Genomic DNA, 27,106 nt, shown 5'->3' with positions numbered 1-27,106 from the left:
AAATACCTCAATAACTTTGCCAAAAATAAATGATTTTAAAAGTCAGAAAGGCAAATGTCAATTACATAATTCTTCATGTACGCCATTATTCAAAAATCATATAATGTGCTCCTTAAAATCAGAAAAGCTCTGTCAAAAAGCTCATGTGGTCTATCAGGTTTAATCATAATCCCCTAACGTATTTCTGTTGCAGGAAGAAACACTGAAAATATTTTTTAAATTAAAATTTTAATTTTATTCTCTCATTCACTCAATTATTCAATAAACGCTAACTGAGTGCCTGTTATGTTCCCAGCACTGGGTGAGGTGATGGGTACGAGGTGATGGGTACAGTGGTACACAAACTGGCATCATCCTTCCACTCAGGGAGTTTTGTAATAATAGGAGAAACAGATATGAAACAAATCAATGAACAAAAAGCTGGGGAATATGAGGAGGTAGGGAGTTTAGCTAAGAAATCAAAAGAAGTCTTTCCAAGATGACACCCCAAAGGGGAGAAAGAACAAACCATAGGAGGAATAGGGAGAGGAAGGTAATAGACAGAGGGGAAAGATTTGTGAGGTTCATGAAGAGGGAAAGCTCTTGGTGTGTCCAAGGGGGTCAAACACCACTATATGAGGACAAGATTCATTTGGAGAAATATCACAAAGACAGAGCTGTCTCAATAACACAGCTATTAATTGCAATCAGATTTTTCTAAATCAGATTCAACATTTTAATTTTTCTTCCAGTTCTGCCAAAATTCTAGGAATTCTGACACTGATTTGAAATAAACTGACTAATGATGAGAAATTTTTATTATTTTTACTTGCAATACCTGAAAGAATTAGGAATGGTCTTCTGCTTGTAAAATGCACATATTTATTTACTATACTCAACAAGAAATAGTTGGTTTGATATATGCTCTGCAGAGACATTGTAAGATAAGGATTAAAATTTTAGATAAAAAATTAATAATATCAATTTATATGCATTTTAAGTTATGTAAAATAAATATTCATTTAGTTAATGGTTATTTGCTAAGTTCTTCTATGGGCCAGGCACTGTTCTTGGCATTTGAAATGTTTCAGTGAACAAAAGGGCCCTTGTGGAGCTTACACCAAATAGAGGTAGACAGAAAATAAACAACAAAAGTGAATACTATATAAAATACATAGTATGCTGGAAGTGTAACAGAAAACAAACAGAGCATCGAAAGGAGGTTTGAGAGGGCTATAGATGAAAGTTGGTTGCATTTTAAATAGGATTGTCGGAGTATCTTATTAAGAAGGTCAATATTGAGTAAAGACACATAGTGCAGCAAATCAGATGAAGGGCATGGCCTGGAGTGGTCCCATGCAGCAGCCCTGGGCCCAAGGAGTAGCCACGTAGGAAATGGGATTTTAGAAATAAGGAGAGGTTGTGCAGGCCCTGGGGCCCCGGCAGGATTTGAGGGTTTGCTGGAATAAAATGAGGAGCCACTGGGGAAGGTGTTGAGCAGAGGAATGACATAATACAATTTAAGTTTTAAAGGGATCACTCTTGCTGCTCAGGGAGCGGTGGGGACAAGTGTGGAGGCAAGGGAGGCCAGTTAGGGGGCCACTGCAGAATATAAGGGTCGGATAATGATGCCTTTGAACAGGATTATTTGTAACTAGTCCTAAAATGCCTTCATCCCCTTTGCTGAAATGCATCAACAACATAAGTCAGCCGTGTTGCTTCTGGTTTTTCTTACTTTAAAGAGAAAAACACTTTTTTTTCAGTGTTTTCAATAACATGTAAATAATTTTGACCTAGTAGAGATCTGGGTGGATATAGGTGTTTAATTTTCCTATGTTTATATTTTTGTTTCAGTTTTTTATTCACTGAGTACTTATAAAGCATCTAGTTATTGCAAGCTGGAGTTACTGCTGACTTTACAGCTCTAATAATGACCACTGTTTTGTTGTACTGGATAAATAATGGTAGCCTCTATCAAAACTTGATGAAGGAAACACAAAAAGTACTTTTTTAAATACCCAAAAAAACCTTGATTCTTTTACTTGAAAATGAAAAACTTCGTTCTAATCTTTATTTTTATCCCACAAAATTAATGTGCATTCACTTTTTAAAAAAGTTATTATAACATTTGTATTTCATACTCTAGTATAGTGTATATTAAATTTAAGTCCTGGTCTTGGATATACAAATTGAGAGTTAATAAGGCCATAATATTAATTTCCTCATCTATTAAATATGCAAATTTACAATATATGATCGCTAAGGTCCCACTTAGCTCTAAAATAAAGCTATAATTCCAAAAGCTCTATAAATGGATCACATTCCTTATAGTATCAGGGAGCATACAGGTATAATCAATTTTTTATATTGTACTATAAATATTAAAATATTTCATCAATAGCAACTTGCCTTGTATGTGAAGTTGTAAATGTCTAAGTAGTGCAGAAGAGTGAGTCCAATGAGGTAAGACAGACGGGATCTCTCTGGAAGAGGTATGTTGCAGAATTCCTTCATTGCATCTTCCAATTTGGGACTGGTCACATTAACGTCACAGGAATGCCACCAGAACACACTAGAAATAATCTACAAGTTGGAGGAAGAAAAATATTTTAGCTGTGAATCCTCTGAATCCACCTGTCCATTTTGAGAGGTTTTCTTACACTTTTAGACTTCATTTAAAAATAAGATAAATTATACTCAAAATCATAAAATTTTTTGGTTTAAAGCACTAATTACTATCAACACACCTAGAAAAAGTCCATAGTTCACTGGAAAGCTTAAGAAGTAAGATGGGAAAAGAGGCAGAAAAAAATCCATAATGATTCCCATATTTCTTGCTTGAACGACTGGGTGAATGATGACACCAAGAAAGAAAATTGGTTTGGATTGTTTAGGAAAATTACTAGTTTAAGACTTTTGCTCTCTCGGGAATTCCCTGGTGGCGCAGTGGTTAAGAATCCGCCTGTCAATGCAGGGGACACAGGTTTGAGCCCTGGTCTGGGAAAGATCCCACATGCCACGGAACAATGAAGCCCATGCGCCACAACTACTGAGCCTGTGGTCTAGAGCCTGTGAGCCACAACTACTGAAGCCCGCGCGCCTAGAGCCCGTGCTTTGCAACAAGAGAAGCCACCACAATGAGAAGCCCACGCACTGCAACGAAGAGTAGCCCACGCTCACCACAATGAGAGAAAGCCCGTGTGCAGCAACAAAGACCCAACACGGCCAAAAATAAATAAATAAAATAAATAATTTTTTTTAAAAATTGATAAACTTTAAAAAAAAAGACTTTTGCTCTCTTTAAAATTTTACTCTTACTTTATTTAAATTGCATTTCATTTATATAATCATTTGAAGTTATAATCTTGTACAATAAACTCTGGGGTCCAGAGATGAAAGGTGAAGACAAAAAGCCCAGAATCACACAATAATATGAATCAACCATCCTGGAGAGTAATGCTTGTGTGAAAAGTGATGTGTGACTATGGGAAGTAAGATGGCAACTCTATTGCCACTGAGTTGAAATAAAGAAAAAGTTTATGAAATTCAAGATTATAGAAACTTTTCTCTCTTTTCTTTTTAAAGTAATAAGAATGTATGCTCTCTATTTACCTGCTTTTACTTACTAAAATGAACCTGCTCTTCAGAGGCCAAAAATGCGATAGCTGATCTTAGGATCATATAAGTGAAAGGTGAAACCAAAGGGGAAAGAATTAATAAAGAAACGTTAATTGCTGGGCTTCCCTTGTGGCAGAGTTAAGAACTGCACCTGCCAATGCAGGGGACAAGGGTTTGAGCCCTGGTCCGGGAAGATCCCACATGCCATGGAGCAACTAAGCCCGTGTGCCACCACTACTGAGCCTGAGCTCCAGAGCCCATGAGCCACAACTACTGAGCCCACGCGCTACAACTACTGAAGCCCGCACACCTAGAGCCCGTGCTCCGCAACAAGAGAAGCCACTGCAATGAGAAGCCCGCGCACCGGGCAACAAAGAGTAGCCCCCGCTCGCCACAACTACAGAAAGCCCGTGAGCAGCAACGAAGACCCAACGCAGCCAAAAATAAATTAAAAAAAAAAAAAGAAAAAGAAAGAAATATTAATTGCTATAACAAGAGGAAGACACGTGAAGGTAAAGCAGTTTTAATTTTTGTTTGGGAGAACCAATTAAAATGACACAAACATAAATATTCCAAAGTCAGTCTTAAAGGCTTTTAAAAAACTTTATCCCATATTGGAGAATAACTGGGTTGTGTTTAGAAATGACACACTCTGTCACACGTAAGTTTTGAATGGATGAGCTCTTAAGTGCTGAAATACTTTTAGAAAATTTCTGTGACACTTCCAGACAATGAACTTGGAAAAGGGGTAAAAGATAAAACATTTCAAGTGGAAAACCCTATTATCAGCCTATGAGGAAATAACGTTACTCATTTTCACAGCAAAAAATGTTTACTATACCTCCAAACTTACCCAGAGTTCCCTTGACCATATCTATTTTATATAGTCTGTCTTGTCTTGGGGCTTTTAAGAAATAAAAAGAAGTATTTCTTTTAATTTTAGTTTCAACAAATTGTAAATGGTCTTTTTTTCCCCCAATTAGATTACTGAAACTCGACTTTGATATCATCATAATAGAATGTGAAAATTTACCTCAGATAATGTGAATGTGACAATGAATATAAAGAATTACTGATGGCATCACTTATTTAAGAAAAGCATCTAGGGTAAAGAAAAGGAGAGGACAAAGGAGGCAAAGGAAGGGATAGGAAAAGTAGAAGGAAAGGAACAGACAATGATAATGTTCTCGCTTCAGGATTTTTCTTATATTTTCACTTAAGAATTAGGCCTCTAATTTTATCATTTGCATGGAAAATTCACCATATTTGCATGAAGCTTCTCAGTGTTTTACTGGTAAGTGCTCAACAAATACTAAATGCTATTTAAACTTTTAGAAAACTGGATGTAAATACAAATACGTTCCACCCCACCTCAGCTCTGTTGTCAGGGGTGGGAATGGCCAGCAAATTGTCGATACTCCTATTGGACATTCCTGTTGTTCTCCTCAGTTCTTCTTTCAGCTCTTCAACATTTTTAAACATTTCTATTAACTGACCTGAAACAAAACAAAACAAAACAAAACTCACATGTGGGTTGCAATGTAATTCTTTCTAGTCGTTCGTTCTAACATAGAGAAACCTTCTAGATAAAACATATAGTCAACATATATGCCTTGTGTCAGGAACAGATGTCTCTCAGTTTTGGCAAACTTTGCATCTTTAGGTTCTATTTCTATCTGATTTAGACTTATTCCTATTATGATATTATTAACCTAAGGTAACAGATTGCTCTGGATTATAAATTTTCCTTAAATGTCTACAACGAAAGGTTGATTCAGAGAAAATACGGTTTCCTCGCAGACTTTGATCACACAATGTGCTAAATATACATTTCTACATTTGATTTAAAACATCACACAAATTCAAAATGCTTTTTAACCTTGGATCATGTAATATCATCAGCTTAGGACAAGGTTTGCTAAATCTGAAACGTAATGCCACAGAGCACTTTTTCCTTAACTTTGCCCAGCACCTTACAGCTTATAAAGGGTTTTCACAATCATTACTTCAATTTTTAAATAGAATGTGTTTAATTCCAAACTCTTTTAGGACAGTTATTACAATTATTTCATATCTGGGTCATTCAATGAATAGCAAAAAATATTTTGACCTTATTTTAGCAGATTGTGATCTCTATTTTGCAAATGCCTTTCAGTTTCTTTATGAAGTATCTCTCATGCAAATATACCTTCTTTATTTTTGGACTTAGTGCCCTTCCAATTTTGTGGCTGCCTGTTGTCCAAAATTCTGAATGTCTTTCTTTTCAGTATTGAGGTATTACGCAAGAATACATGTACTGCATGATGCGTCATGCTCAGAATACTAATATGAGGCTCTGAATCGATATTTCTGTAGACAGCAGTGCATCTTTATTTTTAAAATCAGATTATTCTCACAGAAGTAAATAAATTTCATCCTTGCTCTTGCAAAAGACTAATGCACTTTAACATATCAGAGAAATAAAAGGTGAATAGTCTAACTAGTTAAATTTTTGAAGACATTTTTCTGTGAAACCAGATTTCGCTGTTTCATTCTCTGCTGGCCTGCTGTGTTGTTTATTTTAGACAAGTAACCATATTTGAAAGCTTCAGATGTCTCATGCATAAGGGCAGATACAAAGTAGGTTTGGTTAGGAACTTCAAAAAAGCCTTTTCTAAACTGCAGCATGAGAATCACATGCATTTTTAATAAGACAGCATTTAAAATATGGATGGGGAAACACCTGGTTTTTCCAAGGTGTCTGCACTGTTATTGACATGCAGCATGGCTTGAATCTTCGGCATTAACCGTGTGATATTTTCCAAGTAACTCATTTGTAATGCCTGTTCTAGAAACCTGGAACAAAGCAGAAGAGGAGAAGAAATTGAACTAGGCATATCAATAATTATTTGAGAAGGGATTTCACCAAGGAAGAAGACAATGGAAAAACTTACCGATCCATATCTAAATTAATTTTGCTTGGATCCCCAGAAAGCAAATCCCTCAGTTTTTCAGATAGAATATTGTCATGATACAGTAAGCTGGTGGCTATTTCGGTGCTGAATTCTGCTGCTTTGAGGAGTTGCACATGAAACGCACTCTCTTCACACAGGTTCCCAAAGTCCATGCTAGACAGCTGGCACATTTTCTCTAGTGAACTGAAAGTTTCAGGTTCACAAAGAAGTTTGGTCAAGTTTCCAAGTTGAGACAGCTTTCGAGAGGGGGAGAGATGGGAAACATTAGTTATGTTATTCTAAATGTTTATTAGTTGATAATAAGCAACCAAAATTGATTTACTTCCTAAAAACATTTTGCTTATATGTTTAGTGAGTTGGCATTTGGCAACAGTTTTACCACAAAGCACTATTTTCTATCATTTGAGTTTACTGTTCTCTTAAGAATTTTATAAAACTTTTGGACCTGTTAGACCTCTTGCTCAAATGTAGTCATATCTTGTGGATTCACAGGTTGAAAAGATGTAGTTTAGTTTTATCTCATTTAAATCACAAATACTTAAACTAATTTTATATTTTAGTTTATTTTTTAAATCATGTGTAAGGGCAGATAGCAAAGCAGATTTGGTTTGAAACTTCAAAAAATGTTTTCTTCACACCCACCAGGATGCCTACTATCAAAACAAACAAACATACAAACAAATGAACAAATAAATAAATAAAACCTGAAAATAACAAGTGTTGGCAAGGATATGGAGAAATTAGAACCCTTGTGCACTCTTGGTGGGAATATAAAATGATGTAGCTACTGTAAAAAATAGTATGGTGAGTCTTCAAGAAAATTTGAAATAGAATTAACATATGACTCAGCAATTCCACTTCTAGGTATATACTCAAAAGTATTTATTGAAAGCTAGGGTTTGAACAGATATTTGTAGACCCATGTTCACAGCAGCATTATTCACGATAGCCAAGAGGTAGAAGCACCCCATGTCCATTGACAGATGAATGGATAAACACAATGTGGTAAACACATAAAATGGAATATTATTTAGCCTTAAAAAGTAAGGAGATTCTCTCACATATTATGAGGTGGATGAGCCTAGAGGGCATTATGCTAAGTGATATAAGCCAGTCATAAAAAGACAAATACTGTATGATTCCACTTATATGAAGTACCAAGCATAGTCAAATTAATAGCAACAGAAAGTAGAAATGTAGGTGCCAGGGGCTAGGGGGAGAGGGCAATGAGAAATAGGTGTTTCACGGGTAGAGGATTTTTGTTTTTCAAGATTAAGAGTTCTACAATCTGTGTGTATTTAACACAATTGAACTGCACAGTTAAAAATAGTTAAGGTGGTAAATTTTATGTTATGTGTATTTTATCACAAGTTTAAAAAAATTAATTAACCAAAAAAAGACTTTTTAAAACTGTGCATGAGAATCACATATATTTAAAAATATGGATTGGTATATATCTTGTTTTTCAAAAGTGTCTGTACTGTTATTGACATTATCTTCTATCCTCTTACTTACTGAGGGAAACTTTTGTTCTATGGAGTGCTTAAAAGGGCCTAAAATCCCATACTTAGAGAAAAAGGAGAAAAATGAAAATCAACTACTTTCCTACGCAAGTATATTCCTCCTTGCGGTTCACTATGCTCTGTGTGTTCTGAGGATATATCTCCAAGTCATACTTCCTGGGATAAAAAATTATGCCTCTGGGGAAGTCAGTTCTGTTGTGCTTGGAAGCAACCCTAGAGCTACTCTTTTTAAGAAGTGAAATAATTTGGAGAAACATCTAAAGAAGCAAATATGTGTCATTCATTGCAGCTGAGTTTCTAATCAGAAGTTGCATTCTGACAGAAATGAATTATAATACAGGAAAATGTTCAGGAATATTTCTTTGCCTATGTCAAATGGGAAAGGTACAGTGATGTGTCTTGGATGAGAGACTTATATTAACTACACGTAGGCAGTAGCAATTAAACACCAATCATCTTAGATAGTAAAAATCATTGGTCTGCTTTCCACTGTACTTAATATTCTAATTGACTTCTGGTTTTGAACTATCTAAAATGGTTTCATATGTATTAAAATTCTACTTACTAGTCTTATTACTATGAGAAATTTTCCATTCTGTAATAAACTCAATCATTTTACCAGATGTAACTGTATGTTTGTCACTTGTTCCTTCCTTTGATTTTCCAAATACTAGATATGATTAAACTTCTAATGAATAGAGCCCAACCTCTCTGCCAGTGACTTTTATTTTGGTGATTTCTTAAATAAAAAGATAAATACTGGGAGCCCAATTAATTTTTTTAATTGAGCTTTTAAGGGTGTAGTAAATGTGAATGACTTTACTCAGTAGAGACTGAAATGTATTTTTTAATTGCAAGTTTGACATACATATAACAAGAAACCAATAAAAGTCCATAGAGTATAATCTTGGCTTGATAAAAGATATAGAAGGAGAAATTGGAAATCTAGCCATGTTACTGAAGTAGAACTCTGAAATAAGAATTTAATTCAGGGTTAATAATGTGGCCTGCACTGTGAGGCACATCCGCCGAGGAGCAACGTCATGGTCATTTACGATTTGTCATTATTTACTACTTTCTTCTAAAAGCAATACATGCATTAAACTTTTAGAAACTTCATAGATCATTAGTAATCAACATACATTCAGAGAATTATAATTACCTCTTCAAAAGTATGTGTCAAGCCCAGATTACAGGTTTGTCACAGTCTCATGTATCACGACACTGGTCTACATAGTAAGGGCTCAGGCCTAAACTTGAACAATGACCCATAACTAACTCCACGTCCAGCTGTGACTGAATTCCCTAGTGCCTACAGTTCCTAATGCATCTGAATCAGAATTGTAAGTAACATGATGGCGTAAACTTCAAAATACTGTATGTGTAAAAATACTGAAACTACAACACTCCTGGGCTCTTAGCAGGTAACTGAAAGGAAACGAGACTTATTTAAAAATGTAAAGGTATTACAATATAAATAATGTCCTATCTGTATTTCTGCTTAATATAGAGAATATCCATTTTATGAGTATTTCCCCAATCAGGAAGTTATCCTTCCCACCAGAGAGACTGGAAATAAAAGAGGAGAAAACAGACGGTGAAGGGAGGAGAAAACTAAAGTTCAGGAAGAGTAGAACGTTCGGGGCTAGAAAAGAAAAAAAGTCACCAATGAATGACAGGCATTTGGCATTTTGGAGGGTCTAAACCTTCTTAGAAATATCATGAATAAAAATGTTAGGGTGGGCCCTAACTCACTGTCACAATCAAGATACCAATTACCAAGGAGGATGAAGCAGGGAAGTAAAAGCATCTCTTCTTACAAAACTCTAGGAGTCTGTCTTCATTCTTTCAATGATATGTGCTGAATATTTTCCATGTGTCAGACTGTGCCAGGTGCTGAGAGTACAGAGTAAAGTGACAGACTTAACCATGTTCCTATGGAGCCTGTAGTCCTGGAATGGACGGGTTCCGTCAATTGCAAATAGCAGCCATGCTTGTTATAAATGACAGTAGATTTCCCACCTAAGGGACGGGACTGTAGTTTATTTCCACTTCTGTGGCTTCTTGAACCTTTTTCATAATGTAACCCACAAGGGAAGCAGTACACTCAAAATGTGGATGCAGTTCTAAGTTATCCTTAGCTCCATTCCCATACCATTATTGTAAATGACTGAGAATGTATTGTTTCCATTTCCCAATGTATATTGTGTGCTGCTCAGTTACTTTGCAAGTTGAGAACTACAATGAGGAATTGCCCAGGTAATATGATTACATCACCAGGGCTCTACTTAAACACCATCATTTGTTCACAAACTCATAAGTCAAGTCTTAAGATACTACTGTGTGCTAGATGTGAGACTTTAGAGATGCAGAAGGCATAATTTCATCAGATTTTACACTCTAGTGAGGGAAACAGACCCTACATATACAATGAGCTATAATGCTAAGTAGTAAATTCCAAAAGCCAGAAATCTCACTGTAATCGGAGACTCTCCTTCCCTATGCCTCACACCTCACTGGCTGCCAAGTTGTGTCAACCCACCTCCTACAATGCTCTTGAAATTCTTTTCCTTCTATTCTCTGCCACTGACATAGTGCAGGGCCTCACTTTTTGCTTAGGTTACTACAAAAAATCACCTACTTGGCTTTCTTCCAGTCTGTCCTCCATAATTCTCCTAGAGAGATCTTTTCCTAAAATGCAGAATTCACCTTCTTCAAATTCACAATTTTCAGGATCAGATTCAAACTGCTTGACTAAATATAAAGAGGCCTTGGGGAGCTGGGTCCCCTTTCCTGCCTCTCTCATAGGCATCTTGTGCTCCAGCTGGACACATAACTCCAGGTAACCTATATCTGTCCTTCAGGTTCACACCTCTGCCTTCTTACCAACGCATGTCTCTATGTCTGGAATGTAGGACTATAACCTAATCCTACACAGCCTGCAAGGACTCAGAGTAAGGAGTATCTCCTCCATGAAATTTCTTCTCTCCACCTTCATGCTCTGCAATCTGAGTCAGATATGCCACCTCCATATACAGAATCCTGTCCATCCACATACCACAACACTTATCTCACTGTGTTATAATCATTGGTCTGCTTTTCCATCTCCTCCACTGGATTGATTATTAAAGATTTTGGGGTTAGAGATTATATCTTTTAAATAAACAGATTAGCATTATGAGAGCACAGATGATGGATGGAATGAATGAATGGGTAAATATTACATGCATACAAAGTCATTATCCTGACTTGGAAACAGTGAGAAAGGAGATACTCTAAGAGTGACATTTAAACTTATCCTTGAAGGATGAGTAGGACTTTTCCAGATGAATGCATAACTTCCTTCTCATTTGTACAAACTAAGATAGTGCTAAATTAAGTACACTAGAAATTTTGATCCATGTAGAAGACTTAAGACTACAATGCAGGTAGTCTAACTAGCATATTTATTTGTAATATACATGGACACATGCTTTGTACGCCTGCTTAGTTAGACCAGGTTGACTATACAGTAAGTCATCCTGCTTGCTCTGCATAAACCAGTTCTAATTTTACTTTATCCCTGGCTACATGAATCCAATTAAACTGCTGTTCTTACTAGGAGAGCTGCTTTCAAAATTTAAAGGGTTATTTAAGAAAGAGAGTGAATTTCATGATAACCTGCGTACTGTATGTATGAGCTAAACAAAGAATAAGAGACAAATACCAACCAATTCAAACTTCAGAGTTAACATTTTTCCCACTGCGTTCCCTCCCTTTCTTCAATATCATACATTCTAATATGATTTACAGTATTAGTTTCTGCTTCTGATGATAATAATACAAATAAGGTGAGTCAACTTCTGAGATTTTTGTACACTGTGAAGTCTAAAACATCAGCTTTTGAAATCAACTTTTATAGTTTTAAAAACTAGGGGGCTTCCCTGCTGGCGCAGTGGTTAAGAATCCGCCTGCCAAGGCAGGGAACATGGGTTTGAGCCCTGGTCCGGGAAGATCCTGCATGCCGCGGAGCAACTAAGTACGTGCACCACAACTACTGAGCCTGCGCTCTAGAGCCCACGAGCCACAACTACTAAGCCCACGTGCCACAACTACTGAAGCCCACACACCTACAGCCCATGCCCCACCACAAGAGAAGCCACCGCAATGAGAAGCCCACGCACCGCAACGAAGAGTAGCCCCCGCTCGCCGCAACTAGAGAAAGACCGCGTGCAGCAACGAAGACACAACGCAGCCAAAAATAAATAAATTAATTAAAAAAAAAAAACTAGGGACATTTCAAATTAGGAATCAAATTTTTAATGCTTTTTCAAATCGTGTAGCTTAATGAGACAACTACATCAGGAGCTGTTCCTTTACGTATTGCATTCTGTAATTAGTCTCTTATGGGTCATTTCAGACAGAGATATCCACTGATTAAAAACAAAATACAATTATGTAACACCAGAACTCTTGTCACCCTTTTTCTAGCATTAATCTAGACTCAAAATAGAACCAGTATTTTAAAAAATACAGATTTAAAACTTAAATTACAAATATATCTTGCCAGAGAATTACAAGAGGTTTTTGAGGTTTTTGTTTTTTTTTTCTTTTTCTTTCATGGCTTACTTTTGATTTCAAGACTTCAGGAACTGGAGGGAAGTAATCCTCATAGGAACCATTTTGAAGAAAAGATTTTTGAAATCGAATTGTAGAGTGCAGCAGTCTTAAATTTTCTGTAAAGGAGGAGAAAAGAATTACCTTATGTGAACTGCAAGGTCATCTAGGAAACCTATTTGAAAGACACCTTTATCCTAATTTACTACTAAGTTTTTTCTAAGATAATAGCCTATTTCAATCTAAATATAAAATGAGTGAAAATTTAATCTTTCCTTGAACCATGGAGACTATAGAGTTCATTATTTTTAAAATATTCATAGATATTCTGCTTAGAGATAAAAATATTTCCAGCAAAGGTGCTATACAGTTTTGGTTCTTGGTGAACTGAACATGCTTTTATTTTGGATGTACTATTAACTTGAAGTGTTTGAGAGAGAATAGGTTGTATAACACTGTGACACAAATATGCCCTTCCAACCTTGATTAATTCATGTCCGGTAAAGAGAGACCACACTTAAATACCTGTTGTGCTATTTGCTTGCTATTAAGTCTCAAAAAGCTATTTTGGTGTAGGAACAGTGAATGTATATCTCCTACAAAGTGTAAGAAAATAGATGTTTTATCTTTAAAAAAAGGAAAAAGAAATATTTGATTAAATGCAATCTTCATGGTTAAAGTGTGTAAGGATCAGAAGTAAAAATAGTCTGCTACAAAAATGCCTTTCTTTATGTAATTTACATCTGCTTTTGGAAGTCTACATTATCCTTCTTCATTATTTTTTGACAACTAAGATTATTGAGGGCATAGAAAATGTCACGGAGGGTTATGTGAACTCCTAATTCTGGAGACTTGGAAAGTTTATCCAGGTGGCCATTAACACATCTGTTATCTGGCCATTATACATTAAAGTTTGTCCAGGTGGCCAGGTGGTACTAGCAGCAGGGACAGGAGTAATAACATAATAATATGATTAGACAGTCCCTTTATATATCAAACCACTGAAACAGATGCATATGGAAACTAAGATTTTTAAATTTTCTTTCTTTTTTAAGCCAACATCTTATAAGATTTACTATTTTAGAACAAAATTACAAACCATGAGTAGCATTTTGACTCTTAAGAGGAGTATTACCTTTTGATCCCCTGGCCAAATTGTCAGTGACACTTCTCACACATGCCAAGTACGGAATATAAGGACTATCTACTGATATATTTAAGAGGGCATCTTCAAAGTTTTCCAGTATTAGGAGCCTATAGAATTAGAAAAGAATATATAAATTAAGTCATATAAAAATAAAGCAAAGCCATTTTGTTGAGATCATGTGAGTCCCTAGTTGTTTGGCATTGGTTGATTTGAGCATTGAAGCACTGTGAAGTAGGACATCTTCCCCCATCCAGCCCAGCTGCACAATGACAGCACTACTCTGGATTCTCTAAGTATTTACCTTTTCCATGGGCACTCTCTCTATATTTAATTATTTTAATATCCAATCATAAGTGATCTTAACATCATTTCTAGGCACATTTACATGAAAGAAAAATCACTGGGCTAGGGCTGCCAGATAAAATACAGGAGTCCCAGTTAAATTTGAATTTCAGGTAAATAATGAACAATTTTTCAGTATTAGTATGTCCCATGAGTCTTGTATGTCTTCTTCCCCTCCCCTCCCCTCCCCTCCCCTCTTCTCCTTCCCTTCCCTTCCCTTCTCTTCTCTTTTTTTCTTTTCTCTTTCCGCTAAATCTGGCAACCCTCTCTCTGGGCTTCAGTTTCCTCTCTTGTCAAATGATCTGCTAGATCCCTTCCACCTATAATATTCTCTAAATAATTTAAATTCATTTAACTGTGATTAAAAAGAAATGGTAGAATCCAAATGAACAATAGAAGTTCCTTTTCTTTTCTTTAAACAACCAATTCAGAGTTCCCAAATTATCCACTTTCTGGTTTCCTTTCAAACTGACTGGCATGTGAGGACATAGTCTAAGATTTTTGAGGCATACATATGTGAGTGAGTAAACATGTGTATGTTACGCATGCCCTGTCACTTCAACTGTGAGGCTGCATCTCTACTCATTTTGTAATTTCTTCCCTTAGTGTCTACTATTGAATGTTATGTACAGCAGAGATAGAACAAGTATCAATGGTTTATTTGGGAACCATCTATTTTGAATCAAACTGCACGACAAATTAACTAGTTCTATTGGATATTATTTTAGATTTAAGTCAAATACTAATGGAAGAGACTTATCCTGGCATAGCTAGTAAACATGTAGGACAATGTTTGCATTAACACTAAAGAAGTCTTAGGGTGTTTACATGTGGGTTAATGACACTGGATATTTGAGGAAGTTTAACAAGAAAAAAAAATCTATGGCAAGAAAAGTCCCTAACTTGGCAGTCAGAGCCCAGTTAATTGGTCAGATGGCCGACTCTCATTTAAATACAACCCACAGCCTCCATGTTTAAAAAAATTGCACCCATTCCTGAGGCTTCTTGTTTTGTTTAGGCATTTCCTTGACCAGAGACTCTCCTCTCAGTATTATCTCTCTTTCTTTTGTGTTTGTCTTCCTCTTTGTCTTAATCATTATAGCATTGAGCCATTTCCATTCTGGTGCTGTGCTCAGGGGCAAAATACTGGTCTACTTTTCCAGATGAAATGGCACAAGAATGGTGAATGGTAAATTTTCAAGCTTTAAAAAAAGAATGTTGGGCTAAAAGTGACCTTGAAATATCATCTAAGCATTATCTTAGTTCCATAAAGAACATCTGATTGCCAAGATTTTTGAGATTAGATTTAAGATACACCAAAAATTAAGATACATATGTGCCACTGTTTTGGCATAAACATCCAAGTATTCCTTTAAACGATTTAATTTATGTATTCTTTATATAAAAATCTCACCTACTTCTCAAGAATGGTTACAACTAAAGATGAGCTTACGGATGTATGCATGCGTGTGCACGTGCACACACACACACAACACAATAAAAAATAATTAACTTTAGTGCAAAAACAGTGAGAGAGAAGAGCTTTGAGGAAAAGAAAAATTTTGAGCAGCTTTCTTTAGAAAATTCTGGATCATAAACATTTTTATCTCATGCCAAGTACTGCCACTCTATGATTATTTTAAAGTGTGGAGGGAAAGGAAGTCCAAAGATAAGAAATCCCTTAATTGCATCAATCTCAACAAGAGCCATCTTAAAAGTATTGAATTCTTTCTAATAAACTGTAAGCTAGCTGTCAGTAACCAACTACATTTGCTGTGGAATTTTCAGGTCTGAAGCGCTAACATTATCAATGTTACGGATGCCCCAAGGCTCTGATAAAGATACCTGGCTTCAGCAATAAGCATCCAGTTGTCTCAATTCAGAGGTTTTATATATATATATATATATATATATATATATATATATCTTTATTGGAGTATAATTGCTTTACAATGTTGTGTTAGTTTCTGTTGTACAACAAAGTGAATCAGCTATAAGTATACATATCCCCTCTCTCTTGAGCCTCCCTCCCACCCTCCCTATCCCATCCCTCTAGGTCATCACAAAGCATCGAGCTGATCTCCCTGTGCTACAGAGAAGCTTCCCACTAGCTATCTATTTTACATTTGGTAGTGTATATATGTCAGTGCTACTCTCTCACTTTGTCTCAGCTTCCCCTTCCCCACCGTGTCCTCAAGTCCGTTCTCTCCATCTGCGTCTTTATTCCTGCCCTTTCACTAGGTTCATCAGTACTGTTTTCTTAGATTCCATACATGTGCATTAGCATACGGTATTTGTTTTTCTCTTTCTGACTTACTTCATTCAATTCAGGGGTTTTTTTAAAAAATTATTTTTCTGGCTATACAGAGAATGTGTTTAAAAGACTTGATTATTTGGGACATGGAATCCTGTCTGGGGTAAAATTGCCCAGAGCTGTGAGATTGCTCTTGGGAGAAGCATCTGGTTCAGCCACCTTAGAGGAGGAGAGATGTGGGAGCAGAAAGAGGAGGTGGTTATTGATGGAAGGATTTTACCTAGAATTACCCAGAGTTGGGGAACTTCTCATTGAATAATAGAAAGTTTATAAACAATTGCATAGATTTTATTTTAGAAAAAGAAATGAATGGTTAAAAGTAAGTCCTATTATTTGTTTTTACTTGTACACATTTCCATTAGCACAAAAATATATCCTTTGGGACTAAAGTTAAAGAATTTCAATAGTGTAATTTACCAGGCCCAAACAGCCTTTTACATAACAGGCCACCTAGTCTCTAAATTTGCCTTGAACTATGTGCATTTACTTCAGTCAGCTTCTACCATAACTATTACAGTTACTTCAGAGAACTGTTTACATTAATGGTCATTAGAAGCTGAGGTAACTGCTGTTATTTCCACTGCCTATTCCTGAGACAATGTATTTACATGCCCCACAAAGAGTCCAAAATCAAATTACCTATAAACAGTTTTGGCTACCTGAATACTACTGAAGCAAACAAAGTGTGCATTACCTTGAGTGAGCATACAAAATATTTTGATTTTTTAAAACCGAAATAAATAGTAATGTAAAAAACTGGAGACTTCTACATCTTTCATGATGAAAGACCTGAAAAGAGTTGGAAATTGCGCCTCCAGCTAGATTTTCCTCATAGACATAAGGTAACTAATCCAGACAGAACATGTGGGATCTAGTTATACACTCTTAGAGCTGAAAAACAGATCCTCATGTTGCATTATCCGAAAGTATCATTGAATAATACCAAAAAACAAGTTTCAACTTTACTGCACTTCAACTGTATCTTTTTCTTTGGTCAGTCAATGATTGATTTTTCTATTCCATGGCATTAGATGCTGATAAAAGAATTATGTTTATGAATTGTTTTGATTGCTTATTCAGCCAAGTTACTTACCAGTTTAGAAACAAACCAACAAACCAACAAAGACTTACTGTGCAGCCAGGCTGCTTGGGGATAGAGACTGTCCATCTTCCTCACTCCACACATGTGTTGTATTATCAGAGCCACCTAAAGTGATAATATTTATATAGGAGAATATTTAACATTTCTGTAAAGGATTTATTTTTCTAAGCAAAAATCATCCCAGGTCAAATTAATGGGAAAAAAATGCAGGAAGTCTGCAGAATTTTTCTCCAAAGGATTTTACAAGCGATGTCTAAGCTTTTCAGTTGGAAACATTTAAGATATTTATAGGAAATAGATGCCTACTAATTGAAATAATTCCAATGGTCAAGCATATGCATTTCGAACAAATTATTTCTCTGTGCATCAAACCATTGCACTATTTTATCCTAAAACCTGTGTGCATAGATGACTCTTAAATATCATAATGCAAATTGACTATCCCATGACTTCTTAATCAAACGAAGCCAATTTCAGTCTTATGGGTCACTGGATTTTTTTGTTTGTCTGTCTTCGGTTGTCTAGAATGTAGCCGTAGGAAACATCTACCATCACTAATCTATATTTTCTATCTTTCAAAAAGCAGCCAGTGATTTCAACTGAATGCAGCTGTGAATGCAAATTGGCTAACGTTAACAGAACCATTCTGAGTGGTCTCAAATAATATGAAAGTTTGGAGTGTGGAAGTCAATCACTAAGTTGGGTCTAATGGAAACCATATGTGAAGATCTTATGCAACACAGAGAATTGTCCCTAGAAGTTAAACAGGTTCCTTATTCTGCTTGCTGCATAACATTGTATTGTTAAAGAGTAAGCGTGCAACAACATTCACATGCAAAATTGAAAATGAAATACTTTAAACAGCTACTACATAAATAAAAACATCAGAAATCCAGTGCTTTCATTCGGCCCCTTTAAGGAAACGGTATTACTTATTTCAGTCTTCCCTGTAGACACTATTAATTCCTTATAAATAATCCAGTAGTTTTAGTGCTGTCATTTTTTAACACTGGTCTAACCATTTTCAATAGGATATTTTATTGCCAGCTTTAAGGCTTCTCCCATTGTCTCTAGTTCGCGTGTTCTAAAGCCTTCTAAGAAGGTCCTAGCACAAAACTAGGAAACCATCTGTACTTTTCTCACGCTGATCATTTTGTTTAAGCATGTGTGTAAAAGACTCACAGAATTAAAGACCGCCTTGCCTACGTCTGTATCAGTCATGTCTGAGGAACGTCTGCTCTGTCCCTAGTATCTGGCAGAGTGACTTTTTCAGTTTTCCTCTCTGGCAGAAGGGAGTTCTCTGCTCTGCTCAGGATGCTGCTAAGTATTATTGCTCTAATGATAGCAATGCATTAGTGAGTGAAAGGACCAAGAAGAAGATACCCAGAATAAATAAACCTAATCAATAATGGTAATACCTATTATTTATTGGCAACCATATAGAGAATAATCCAGGATAGGACTCTGGAGGCTTACGCTTTTGCAGTGTAAAAGTATATAAAACCATTCTCCCAAGATCATATCTTGCTCACTTTGAATTCCTATGTGATGCTGAGCAAGTTCATTAGCATTTGTATTCTATACGGTTATGGAGTGTCTCTTCCTCATCACGCTATTCAAATGAATAACTAATAGAAATTAACTTTATACATATCAATTATAGGCTTGACCTTGCTGTTAAGTATGGACTTCTCCCTCTGGCCACTTTTCATTCTGGACTCTAAGGTGTCTGAGAAGAAATACTGTATTAAATAGGCTTTAATGAAGTGGAAGTTGTTACAGACCTTTAAAAATCAGATGTTACTTTCTTTGTAGAATTAGGCATATATAAAAAAGGGTGCCCAAAGACATAGAAAGAAATCCAGTGCACAGATAGCCTCTTTCACCAGTAAAGATTGCTTTCTGCTTCTAAAGATGTAATTTCATGTAATTTACTATACTTTGCAAAACAGCAAACTTCAATGAGCCAAAAAGGTAATCTTTGCTCTCAAAACTCAGTTTTATAAATGAAAATACTAAACTGTGAAGTAGGGATCCTCAGTGGGGTGGAGCTGAGAATCAGACTCCTTAAAACAGGAAGTTAGGAGACAAGCTTCTTCCAAGGTGTTTATTAGCATCTCCATAGTATCATGGTTGCTGAGGAGGCTTCTGAAAAAACCTTGAACTATGTTCATAACCAGGGTTGAATCAGAACTAGACATGGGGTGGGGAGGTCTGAATTAGAAATAGACATGTGGTGTGGAGAGGAACTGGGCAATGGCTATCAAAAAATGTATCATGTGAGAAGGAATCTGACACAAATAGTCAAACTCCATCAGCGGCTGAAAGTGGAGCCAGTTCTGAGGTTTGGTGGTGGCAGGTACTTGTGTGAACTATCATAGTGTGTATATGTCCCAGACGGTAAATATGAGTGAGGCCATCTAACAAAGAGCTTGGGGACCTGGCTTTGGGCTTAGACAGATCTAGGCTCTAAATCTCAGTTCAGCCACTTGCTGGATGTATAACACAGGCAAAGTGCCCAGCCTCCCTTTACCCCAGTTTCTTTGTCTGCAAAATGGGATAATAACTATCTCTTATAGAGTTGTTTTGATGATAGAAGGGACTTAAGATAATAAAATATTTATCACTGACACAAAAAATACTACCCTTTTATTTTTTCTTTGAAAGAAGGAGTGAGACCCTCAAAGCTATCTGAGCCCTGTCATGCATTAGAGAGGACCCAAGCAACTCTGCTTTAAGAAACCATTCCACTCCAGTTTACTGAGTGTAAAGCCAAGGGAAGAAGTATGTTCACAAATACTGCTAAACACCATGGAGATTAAGCATGGGTGGCTTGGGCAACGTGGCAGATATCTGTACTTCAAAACAAGTTTGAGTTTCCTGAAGGATTCCCAGAAATACCTGGAAGGATTTTTCAAAGGCCATGAAATTTCTGCTCAGGCAGGTAGGTAGGGGCTTAGGGTTTAATGACTTAGGAATTGACATTAATGCTACTGTGTTGGTATCCTCAGACTGATAAAGTCACACGTGTAGGAAATTAAAAAACAAACAAATATAAGCACATCTAGTTTAAAAAATAAAAGCACATTTCCTTGATGTATTTCCTTGTCATCCTGACTATCCAATTGCATGGCTTAATACATGCCAAAATCATTAGCATATTCATAGACATGAGACACGGCCATTGTTAAGTATTGAAAATTGAGTTAGTTATACTGTTCAACAGAAAAAAGTGTTCTGCTGCCTCAGTTAATGACAGGTTCTTTTGCTTCTAAGGCACTGAGGAGCTTCTGTCCTTTGTAAAAAAATTTTCAACTTCATCCCTCTACTTTACAATTACAAGGTGTGAGTCTGAAGATGAAAAGGAAAAGAATGGTAAAGAGAACTTGAAGTCCTCAAGTCTTTAAAACGAAAATATAAAAATATACAGAGGAAATAATTAGTGTCTTTTACTATACTGTCTGGTTTTCTGGTCTGGACTTTTTTAAAAGTGCAAAATTTTTTTTTAACCTTAATGTTCGTCAAGACCATTGAATTTAACAGCAATCAATCTTGCAAGCTAGTCATTAATTCTGTAATTGATGATATAAAAAATGTTCTAGACTAACAGAAGTTGGTATCTAAGTGTATGTTAGAACCTCCTTCGAGAAGTCTTCAAAGCCTTTCCAAACCTGCTATTCATATGAAAACTAATAAAGACCTTGTAATAAACAATCAGGTTGTGACCTGATGCTCTCAGGACACTTACCAGTAATCCAAAGGTAAAGTCTACATATTTAAAAGCTGACAAACTCAGTTGAGAAAGCCTATTTCTAAATTCATTCAGGAGAGGTAAATGCTAACGAAACATTTTACTTGGGAAGTATGGACTTATTCCTTATATGTTTGTCTGTATATGGCTGTGTGTGTGTCTGTGCATTTCCATGTGTGTGGTATACAATGCTATCCTCTATATGCAAAGGTGATTTTTTTCTGATTCACTAGCAACATGCTATAGTTTGTCTTATACCTATAAGTGACAGTAGAGCTATACTGATCTATTCACGCTCTGACGTCCATCATGCATTTTCAAGATGGTTGGTTGAGGGGTATATTTTTACCAAAGACTCATCCTGATTAAAAAGACAAAATTTGAAAATGAGGGCAAAGATACTGCGATTCAGTGTAGGCTTTTGTTCAAAAAGTCGTAGTAGAAATCTACTTGCTGAGGCTTACTCCCTTACTCTGATATTTATTTTTCATACCAACTATAAACATAGCTTTATAATATAGCTAAGAGAGATCATTTTTACCAAAATAAAAATCCTAGAAAGTCAGAGCCTCTTTTCTGGCCATTTCTCCTTGTCTCCACACTTTGGTTACCCTAAGACCCAGATTTAGTTGTAGTTTATGTCTCTACCTAAGAATGATACCATCCATAACTGATTACTTCTCTTTTTTATTTTTAATGGAACTGAATACAGAATTGCAACACAGAATTGAATACAGGAAGATGGTAATATAATACCTTGAGATGGGGAGTCCAGAGTGTAAAGCAGATGTTTAACAGATTTATGGAGAGCTCTGAAACCTTCATTAGTTGTAACCCGTGGATAAACCCTCTGCATGGCCAGCAGCACACTAACAAGTTGAAAAACAATTAAACCAGATTGTATTTCAAGGTTTGCAGACAGAAACAAAAGGTTATTCAAGGAGAAAATAGCTACAGTATAGAAAACTATTCTTATAACATAAGAAACAAGATGCTGCTTTTGTCGTCTAATTACTTGTTTGTCTGTTTACGCACAAAATCCCAACAAAGTGTTCTTGAACCAGACAGAGCACTTCACCGGTTCCAGGATTCTAAAACCTAAAAGGCCTTAAAGTAAGAAGTGAACTTCATGTCAGTTTTTTTTTTTCTTTGTTAAGACCTAAAAATAAGTGGTTAGAAATAGAAGCTTCCAGTGAAAGGATACTTCTTTTTTGTTTTTAATTAAAGGAAAAAACTAAATATTGGAAATTATTTTCATTAAAAATCAAGCCCAGATAAAAGATCCAGTTTCAAGAATAATTATTAATTAAGCATTTGATAAATATTTATCTTTACAAAGGTAAACAAATGGTAATGTTTTTGAAGAAAAAATGGAGCTTGCCCTAATTAAAGACTGCATTCTATCCCCTAAATGGCCCATAGGCACTGCTCAAGGGGTAGCTCAAAATTAATATCCAGACTAACTGGCACTGTCTTCCTATGAGTTTTACGTTACTAATAAGATGGGCGGTCTACACTGTGGATGAACAATCAGCAAATTCACTTATGCTGGAGTTCATTCCATATTTCCAAAAGACCAACTAGTGACTTAAGAAATGCCTTTTTTTATCCCCTTATTGTCATTAGCACATTTTAAAAATGTTAGCATTGTACAAGTATGTCTGAATTTCACAAATAACTGTGAGGCAATGCTTTAATATACATGAGTAGTAACTTAAAAGGCTTTGTTAAGGATTTGCCACTGTGAAGTTACATGTAATACATACGAGGTGATAGTTTTTCCATATGTATCCTAATCAGCTGAAGGCTCACTCCAGCAACAGCATGTGCATATACTTCCTACCATATTTTTGGAATTTTTAATATTTAAATTAAGGTCATTTTAATTTTAGCTCCCTAGCTATGAATGAAAATATTTAGAGAGCTAAGAGTATCCTCTAGTTTCTAGTAGATATGTGTCTATATATAAACATATATATATTTATAATTTTATTTACTTCTCTAATAGTTCCATAAAGTCATTTTCATTTCTTTTGTTTTATAGACAGGAAAACTAAAGTTCAAAAAGTTAAATAACTTACAGGAGGTTATCCAAATAAATAGAACTGGTTCTGTCTAATTTCAAAGTTCACGTTCTTTCCACGTTATGTCTTACCTCTGGCACTTTGCCCCAACATGGCGGGGAGGAGGACAGAACATTTCTGCACTGAGCCCACAGCATTGTTAGCTTGTTTTTACAGCTGTGCGCTTGGCCATAGGGGCATGGCTGTATTTTTTTCATTTCTGCTCTATATACATAACAGTCAATACCTCAGGCATTTTTATATTTGCCCCCAAGAATCTCCTGGTTCTCAGACTTTGAGTTACTTCTGAACCCTCGTCACCGTGGAGACCAGTTAAATGTTCTGAGGTTGTAGATCTCTGTCAGCCTTCCCCCAGCTTGGCCTTCTGCTTGACTCAGCTAATCTGTTGTCCCAAAGTAACACCTTCAAAGACTGAACACTTGGCAATCTCATTGTAACTGTCAGCATTATTGTTATTAATATAATTAATAAAAATGTCAGAAGACTTAATTCATCTTTTTCTAACAAAACGTGACTTAAAAATGACACCTGACCATTGTCCTCTCTGAAATCCTTTAAATTATTGATCAAAATACTTTTATTTCACTTCACTGATTTTGTTTTTCTGTCCTTTTCATCATATACAAATGGAAGTTATCCAAAACAAGTTTCCTTATATGTAAAGGTAATTTAAAAAGGAGTTTTTGTGATTCATATCTCAGCACAACTTCTTCCTCATAAATGGTGAATATCATGTATGCTTTTTCATATACAATTCTTGACTTTTGAGATTACTCATTTTTGCTAACCTCTGTCATAATCTTAACATTATATAATCTCGTTTTGGTGACTGAACTATATTACAACTTTGTAAAATTGCTGGTGTAAATAACCTCAAAACCTTTTTATGGGGTTTATTTGTCCATATTACTTGATCAACAAAGAGTAAGATAAACCAATGATTTGATGATAAAATACAGTCATTTGTGAAGAATTTACAGATTTTAGTGATACTGTTAGTTTAATAATAATAGTAGGGCTTCCCTGGTGGCGCAGTGGTTGAGAGTCCGCCTGCCGATGCAGGGGACATGGGTTCGTGCCCCGGTCCGGGAAGATCCCACACGCCACGGAGCAGCTAGGCCCGTGAGCCACGGCCGCTGAGCCTGCGCGTCCGGAGCCTGTGCTCCGCAATGGGAGAGGCCACAACAGTGAGAGGCCCGCGTACCGCAAAAAAAATAAATAAATAAAATAAAAAATAATAAATATAATAATAATAATAGTAAAGAAAATTTAACTTTAAAAAACTAGTGTGTGTTTCCTCTTTTATAAAATGGGGATATCTGTAGTCTCAATCTCAAAGAACTGTTGTGAGAATCAAATGAAACTAATGCAACAACATGAGGGCTTATTATAAGGTCTTTGAACAAATATAAACTCTTGGAAGCTTATCAGAGAAGATGAGAAAACTCTTGTGGTGCTTCAGACATTAGCGATGGAATCCACTGTGCTCTTAGTGACATATTACAGAGGCAGTCTGGGTTCTGGAGTTAAAAAATCCAGGTTCAAACCCTCCTAGCGGCATGATCATCAAATATTTAATTCTTATAACCTTCTGTTACCTCACTTATAAAATAAATAATAGTTCTGTTGTAAGTTTCAATGTGATATCTATAAAGGGTCCAGTAAAGTGTCTGGCATGTAACAGGCAGTCAGTAACTGCTAGTTGTTAATATAGTTGTTGTTGTTTTGTTTAATGCACATTTCCAAATTAGCTGGACAGCCAAAACCTAAGTATGTGTCCATCAAACTCTGAATGCTGGCCATGCTCAGATCTCTTTTATGAGGAATGCAGGCTTTAAAAGGGTTTCTTCTGCAAAATTTTTCAAATCTCTGTGTCATATGTGTCAAATAAAGCCAACCCAATATGAAGGCTTAGGCTGGCTGCACCTGAAGGAGGCCAAACCCCTTGGGGTGGCTTGGTGTAAACTCTAGCCAATGGGGTTGTTTTTTACTGTGTAGTACCAACCAAAACCCAATGAAATATTTTCTTCTTGAACAGTTAAAATACTAGATGCACCGAGCCCTGGTTGTCCCTGAGTGAGCCTGAGTCAGGGTTCCAATCTACCATTGGTCCTGCTCTACCATCTTTCTCAGAAGTTCTGGGATAGCAACTGACACTATAGATGTTATGATTAGTGTTCGTCCTTGTTTCCCCATAAACCTGTCAATAATCCTGATGACCACAATGTGTGTTTCTCCTTTGCTTAACTAATACACTTACTTTCGTTGCCAAAATCTGCATAAGGTGCTGAAGGATTATTTGCTGTGTTTAAATTACCTACCTACCAGTGATCCTACAGGTAATATTAAAAAAAAAAAAAAAAAGAAAGACTTCTTTATGAACAGTAATATTCCCCTTAATTCTTACTTTTTCCTACCTGTTTGCACTTCGAAGAACATCAAATAGATTGCTTAGTGTCGTGTCATTCCGGAACACATTTGGAAAACTAGAGAGAAGCTGCCACACGGCTGTCTGCTCTTGCACTTGTGAGAAAAAGGACAGCACTTTGACCATTTCCTGAAACACTGTCTTCTGGTTATTGGGATCTCTTGATAGCTTAAAAAATAAAACCACAAACAGGGTGAAATGAGACTTCAATATGTGTAACCACATGGCTAACTGCCTTTGAAAACATTAAAAGTTTAGATTTTCACATAAGTAATTCTTTCAGATTTTCATTCAGTTTGAAGTCATCTTTTACTTGGAAAAACTATAAACCATTTCAAATGTTCTTACACATAATTAGATTCTTTCCTATAGTTCCAGAAATTGGCATATTTAATGTTTGGTTAACAAAACTGTTTATACAAAATATTTTAAATTGTGTTTGGGAAATTAAAATTAATTTCTTAAAACAATATTAGCTTCAGAGTAATATTTTTGTTTTTCTTTAGGATCTGGTGTAGGATCTGCGGACGTATCTTCTCTATATCCATTAGTAGACCTTAATTATTATTTGCATAGAAAACCCTTAAAAGTTATATATTTTACATTATATGGGTGTGAATATGTATATATACAAACATATGAAAATGTCTACTATTACAATTATACATACTTAACAAAATAAAATATTTCCAAAGTTCTGCTGGAATATAAGGAACTTCAGTTATAATAATGATTTAGAGTGAATATCCTTTGTAATAATCATATCTTGTACTATAAGCAAACAAATAAATGAAAACCATGACCTGTACTTTTGCTCTGAATCACAGGACCCAGCTAATACCTTCATTATATTCCCACCCAAAACAATCTTCTTAATAAGCTCATTCATACTAGTAAAGTCAGGCTTTTGTTCTGTCTTAATTCAAGGTCTTTCACACTGAAAATGTGATTTTGAACAACATATTCTTAACCACACATTCTACATGACTGCTGAGTTTGTTGAGATAGAATTTCAAGTGCTGTACATTGGATTGGGGTTATTATAACAGTGTCTCTAGCTCATTTGGAAAACTCAGACTACTAAAGAGTAATTTAAGCATTCTGTACTTACTGACATTAAAATTCAGAGAATCCAGGGGAAAAATGTTAGATGTGGACATGTTTCATTTATTCCTGTTTAGAAAATTTTGAGAGAAGTCTGAATATTTTTATGAACTTTCATTGTATGTGGAGTTTCATTAAAAGAAGATTATCAGTAAAAAAAAAAA

At 35.8% G+C, this 27,106-nt stretch overlaps 1 protein-coding gene across 1 annotated transcript in view; it reads right to left on the bottom strand.

The window, feature by feature from the left end:
- ABCA12 (ATP binding cassette subfamily A member 12) overlaps positions 1-27,106 on the bottom strand; it is a gene marked incomplete at both ends in the record, with an annotated part of 186,263 nt that overhangs the window by 77,701 nt on the left and 81,456 nt on the right. Inside the window, 9 exons of the mRNA XM_082658827.1 lie at positions 2,389-2,562; positions 4,969-5,093; positions 6,320-6,432; positions 6,531-6,787; positions 12,683-12,789; positions 13,806-13,924; positions 17,605-17,680; positions 22,083-22,195; positions 25,828-26,006. Of these exons, the coding sequence (XP_082514953.1) occupies positions 2,389-2,562; positions 4,969-5,093; positions 6,320-6,432; positions 6,531-6,787; positions 12,683-12,789; positions 13,806-13,924; positions 17,605-17,680; positions 22,083-22,195; positions 25,828-26,006 (1,263 nt within the window). The remainder of the gene's footprint in view (positions 1-2,388; positions 2,563-4,968; positions 5,094-6,319; positions 6,433-6,530; positions 6,788-12,682; positions 12,790-13,805; positions 13,925-17,604; positions 17,681-22,082; positions 22,196-25,827; positions 26,007-27,106) is intronic.

Source organism: Grampus griseus (genome assembly GCF_964374135.1).
Source record: "Grampus griseus genome assembly, chromosome: 7".
Lineage (NCBI taxonomy): Eukaryota > Metazoa > Chordata > Mammalia > Artiodactyla > Delphinidae > Grampus > Grampus griseus.
The sequence above is the reverse complement of the archived record's forward strand: the minus strand, read 5'-3'. Positions and strand labels throughout refer to the sequence as shown.